Source organism: Mus pahari, chromosome 1, assembly GCF_900095145.1.
Source record: "Mus pahari chromosome 1, PAHARI_EIJ_v1.1, whole genome shotgun sequence".
In the NCBI taxonomy this organism is placed as follows: Eukaryota; Metazoa; Chordata; class Mammalia; order Rodentia; family Muridae; genus Mus; species Mus pahari.
In genome coordinates, this window is record NC_034590.1 from 127,981,467 (window position 1) to 127,987,393 (window position 5,927).

The window sequence follows — 5,927 nt, forward strand, 5'->3', positions numbered from 1 at the left end:
AAGAGAAGAGAAGAGAAGAGAAGAGAAGAGAAGAGAAGAGAAGAGAAGAGAAGAGAAGAGAAGAGAAGAGAAGAGAGAGACAGAGAGAAAGAGAGAGAGAGAGAGAGAGAGAGAGAGAAACACATACATGTACCCAAAGCAACATTCCTTATAAATTGGGACATTTTAGTGATGAGCTCTGTAACAGAAGAAACAATGGTCAAACCTACTGTGAGCGTCAGTTTATATGTTGCCTGGAGAAATAGAGTATCTGCAGATGAAACTACAGGCTTCCCCAGTGTGTGTCATATGCATAGAAGGTACAGTGCCCTGGACCATGGCACTGGGACAGGAATCAGGAGACTGTACATTGATTTATTTCAGGGAGGGAAAATCTGTTTTACAAAGCTCCTTTCCGTTGACCCCAGCCTTTTCCTACTCTGATCCCTTATACATACCTTCAGGTGATTTGATAGATCCCGAGTTTTGATTAGTGAAGAACTCCTAAAAGTATATCAACAAATTAAGTTACATTTTGATACATGCACACTATAGGATCAAACTTATTTGTACTATGTACATTGTTCATATAGAACCAGAGTACTAAGTACCTCAAAATATGCTATGAAAAAAACAAACAGATTGAGCAGAATGGCTGACAAGTTACTAGTACACATTTGGCTCCAGGGAATACACACTTTTTTGTTATCTTTCTTTAGGGCGGTCTTTGGGCAGAGGCTGTGAGTGAGCTGGCCCCTTCTACTTCCGGAATCAATAGAACTATATAATAGAAGTTCCCAAATAACAGCTGTCAGGACTAAGGCACAGGAAGAACACCTTACCTGTTTCTTTTTGCACGCTCTGCTGTTCGCCAGGGCAAGAAACCAGATGCGCCTGGAGGCAGAGGATCCGGAGCATAGCAGTCTTTACTGAGCCCCTGTTTTCTCCCATTACTCGAAGGTCTCTTTGTAGCTAAACCTATGCTCAAGGAAGTGATTAAAGAAAACCAGGATGCACTAAAGGTTTACAGAGTACCATTCACACACACCTAACACAACACAAATGAAAAACAGATTATGATACCAAAACCACTGCAGTATGGGTAATTTATAAACTTTTCTTAGAACAGGTTTTCCCTGAGTAGCTCAGGCTACACTTGAACTCACGACCCTCCTGCCTCTCCCTTGTAAGTGTGTGGATTACAGGAATACCTGCAAGTAGGGTAAAGGTTGCTGAGTAAATGTCCTCCGTTTGATGGCGTTCAGTCCTCACATGAGTTCACATACACACAGACAGACAGACAGACAGACACACACACATATACGCACACAGAGAACAGATACAAAATTTATAGATAGAGGTACACACACACACACACACACACACACACACACACACACACACTGGATGAAATGAGGGGCTTAAACATGAAGTACACATAGCAGCTAAACCCACATATTAACACTTAATTAGAACAAACCCTCAAGTTCACATCTAAGTTTTTGTCTCTGCTATCATTGAAAACAACAAAGGTTTATGATAACAGTTCTATTTCATCTTAGCCCAAGAGTTTTATGTCAGTCGTATAGTGAGATCTTGTTTTTAAAAAAAGCCAAAATGTAATAAAAACAAAATAAAACAAAATGGTTGTTGTGTTTATCTTTCTGACCTCTTTTACATGTTAGAACTTCTTCAGCAGTGTTGGACTGCCATCAAAGATGCTGCATATGCAGTAATATATGTCATATTTCTTTTAGAGTTAATTTTTAATTTTTATTTTTATTTTACTTGAATTGGTGTTTTGCCTGCATGAATGTCTGTGTGAGGGTGTCAGATCTTAAGAGTTACAGAGTTTTGAGCTGCCACATAGGTGCTGGGAATTGAACTCAGGGACTCTGGAAGTGCAATCAGTGTTCTTAACTACTGAGCCATCTCTCCAGTCCCCTAAAGTTAATTTTTTTTTTAATTACACTAATTTAAACATTAGTAATTACACTACTGTGTGCTATGGCACACAGGTGGCGATCAGACCTGGATCTGTCCCACTCTGTCATTCTTTATCACAAAAAAGCTATGTGTGCTAAAAGTAATGTGTTCTGAGGCTGGACTGCAGGTCAGCAGCTAAGAGTGCTTGCCTCATGAGAGCCTAAGTTGCATCCTTACTCATCCCTGTAATCCTGGGCCTTGGGGACTTGTCTGTCACCTCAGCATTCAGGAGGTAAACACAGGAGGACTTGAAGTTTAAGGATACCTGTGGCCACACGATGAATTCAAAACTATCCTGTACCAAGATTAAGACAGAATGTTTTAGGAAATAAGTTACTTCAAGGTTTGTGCCTATAGTCCCAGCACTTAAGCAGGCAGAGGCAGGAAAGTCATAGCAAATTCAAAGCCAGCCAGAGGAAGACCGTACCTCCCCCCCCCCCAAAAAAAAATGTTAAAAATTTTTTAGAAATATATCAGAGCCAAATTACAAAAAAAAAGTATACATTCAGAAGAATCTCAAGTTTACATTACAAACATTAGTTTTCATTATGTTTTCTGCATCAGAGAGCATCACAAATCTCAACTGTAAATTATGAAGAATAATCACCATCCAGGAAATAGTCAACATGATGAATATTTTATATGTAAAAAGCAAACAATTGTTATCCATAACCTGAATTAGAATAATTATAGTCTAGGCCTCAGAATATACTGTAATCAGCACTGGTTATTACTCAAGAGGTGAGACCTTAATATTAACATACTAACACATGGTAGGTGCAAGTGATGGTGACATAAAAAGCACAGACAGAGTCAGTTACCAATTCTAATGGTCGCTTTTCCTTTCCGGCTGCTTCCTAAGACGATTGTTTTCTTTCTCTGCTTAGCGGTTTTAGATGATTCCTTCAACGATGGGGATGTAACCCACTGGTACTGGAAGAGACGGGTGACCAGCTACAGATGAACAGGGCTCAATTGTAGCTGTACATGAGGAAGATACTTTACACTTAATAAAATTTTGTGATTTTCAGTTCTCAGATCCCAAATTGAATAATATACAATATTTTAAAAAACAGAAAAGTCGTCAGGCAGGGGTGGCTCATGCCTTTAACCCCAGTACTTGGGAGGCAGAGGCAGGCAGATTTCTGAGTTCAAGGTCACCCTGGTCTACAGACTGAGTTCCAGGACAGCCAGGGCTATAAAGAGAAACCCTGTCTCAAAAAAAAAAAAAAAAAAAAAAAAAAAAGTCACCTGATTTTACTTCAGATAGCAGAAAAATATCAACAATTTCACTAAAGCAGAAGAAATGGAAATGGTAACTAAACAGAAATTCTGCCCACAAGCCTGACAGGAGCCGTACCTCTGAATCTGCACTCCGCCCGTTCTGGAGAACCGTTCTGATAACTGCTTTCATCACAGAATGATCTGAAGTAGAAGAAAAGTGAGACTGTCCAAGGTCTCTCACTCCAGAGACCGGCTGCCTACCTACAAACAGAAGCCAGCTAACACTGCTTTCCCACACAACTAAACAGTATCATTACTTCTGCTTCTGAGCGGTCTTCCTCAGAAGCTCAGTGTATTAATACCTTCCCATCATCCACCAGCACTTGAGGTCTCAAGTGGCTCTGGAACCTCTGCATAGAAAATTCAAGGTTGTACCCTCCCAACATCTCTCCTTCCCCCAAAGGCAACTAACTAGCACAGCCCCACCTAAGCCAGGACACAGCTTCAACCGTGCTCCGCTCCCAGCCCCCGCCTCAGTACTGCTACCTCCACCGTCTGTGCTCTTCCCTCATCAAGGCCACCTGACTGAAGAACTACTCAGAGTATGCCTTTGTCTATCTCAGCTCACTTAGTTTTGTCCTGACCTGGCAATGAAGACCTTGCACTGTCAAGTCCCTGGCTCCTGTTTAACCATACAGCACAAGAGTTATTTATTATTTATTAATTTATTTGCTCCTGTGTCTGTTGGCTTGTCTATCTGGGCACGATGTGTATGCAGGTGCCCATGGAGGGCAGAAGAAGGTACTGGGTCCCTTGGAACTGGAGTTATAGGTGGTTTTAAGTACTTTGACATGGGAGCTGGATCTAACCCGGGTCACTGCAACGCTACTACGTGTTCTAAACACTGAGCCATCTCTCCAGCCCCTGATTTGTTTTTCCCTCAAATCCTCCACCCCTCCTGCCATCTTGTATCTATACTTCCACACATGCCCTGCTTTTCACTCAGCTGTCCACTCAAGTGTCAGTTCTCCTGTGAGTGCCCCACCTATCTTATTAAATTCTTTTTGCACTCCCTACTACTTAAAATTCATTATCAACTTACACATTTACATTTGAACTCCCTTATTAATGAACAGTAAGACTCTGTCTGATACACTGTTATATGCTTAGTAGCTGAACAAGTTAGACTCATACAAAATCTAAAATTTCTTTACAAATTAGCAAACAAATAAACTGTTCCTCCCGAGAGTCAGAGATTCAAATGGACATGAGGGAATGCTCTTGAGAGAATCAGTCTTTTCTTCTAGGCTCAGTGGATTCAGTAATAACCTAAACAATTTCCAGGTAAAACTCATTAAAACAAATACAGTAGCTGCTAAAACCACAAAGTTAGAAAATGAGAAAATAAATACATTGTTTTTATAAATTCTAATGCACAGATTCATTTTTATGCCATTTGTCAGTTAATTTTTAAGCAGACAACATACCAATAAGTGGGTTTTTCCTTATATCCAGAACGACCAGGGTTCTGTTGGTTTCCAGGGCCTCCAGTAAAGCCTTGGCCCCTTCACTGGTGAGGCCGCACTGCTGCAGGTCAAGCGCTTTTGACGAAAGACAACAGGTCACTTGCTGACTCCACACAGACAATTCCCACTAGTGCTCAGGACACTCTTGAACAAGACTAATCAAGGCAGTTTTAATTCTTGGGTATTAAAAAAAAGTCAGAAGGGGACGGAGCAAGCGGGGTCCGGAGTGACACAGACAGTAACCTAGTCCCAGGAGACCCAATGTTCTTTTCTGGCCACTGTGGGAAGTAGGCATGACTGTCGTACACAGACATACGTATAGAGGAAACATCACATACATTAAATAGAAGAGTGCCTACCCTGACTTCCCTTTATTAAGAGCTGTAAGCTATATAAACAAACAAATAAAACCTTTCTTCCACAAGGTGTACTGGTAAGTAAGAATGGCCACCATAGGCTCATATGTGAACGCTTAGTTACCAGGGAGAGGTGTGGCCTTGAGTGTGTGTAGGGTGGAGGGCAGAGGGGGAGTGTGTCACTGGCAGTGGGCTTCAAGGTTTCAAAAGCCCATGCCAGGCCCTCCTCTCTCCCCGGCTGCCTGCAGATCAGGATGTAGAACTCTCAGCTACTGCTCCAGCACCATGTTGCCTGAGTGCATCCATGCTCCCTGCCATGCTGACAACAGACTAAACCTCTGAAGCTGTAAGCGAGCTTCAAACTAAGTGCCTTCTGTCAGAGTGCCCTCGGTCATGGTGTCTCTTCAGTGACGAAGACAGCAAGTTTCCTATCACAGCAGCAGAGAGCAGACGAGGCTAAGTAAAGGGGAGAAGGGCAGCAATGGAACCCAGGGCAGCAAGATGGCTCAGCAAGGAAAGGGACTTGCTGCCAAGCCAGACCACTCAAGTTTCATCCCTGGAACCTACGTGGTGGAAGGAGGGACCAATTTTTGCAAGTTGTCATTTGCCCTCACGTGTGCACTGTGGCACACCCACACCCAAAGTAAATAAACAAATGTTTGTCTTTAAAATCTTAAAATTAAAACAGCAATCAGGTAAGCTAGAATATGTCTTTTATCCCAGCACTCAGAAGGCAGAGGCAAGTTCTGTGAGTTCAAGACTAGCCTGGTCTACACAACAATTTCCAAACTAGCCAGAGATACCTAGTCAGACTCTGTCTAGAATACAACAACAAAAAAACAACAACATATATATA

At 42.0% G+C, this 5,927-nt stretch overlaps 1 protein-coding gene across 1 annotated transcript in view; it reads right to left on the reverse strand.

The window, feature by feature from the left end:
- The window catches only part of Cep78 (centrosomal protein 78), a 26,687-nt gene that overhangs the window by 12,739 nt on the left and 8,021 nt on the right, over positions 1 to 5,927 (reverse strand). The window contains exons 6-10 of the mRNA XM_021201354.1: positions 4,677 to 4,790; positions 3,326 to 3,390; positions 2,787 to 2,898; positions 822 to 957; positions 438 to 483 (exon numbers count right to left, since the gene is read on the reverse strand). Coding sequence (XP_021057013.1) covers positions 438 to 483; positions 822 to 957; positions 2,787 to 2,898; positions 3,326 to 3,390; positions 4,677 to 4,790 — 473 coding nt within the window. The remainder of the gene's footprint in view (positions 1 to 437; positions 484 to 821; positions 958 to 2,786; positions 2,899 to 3,325; positions 3,391 to 4,676; positions 4,791 to 5,927) is intronic.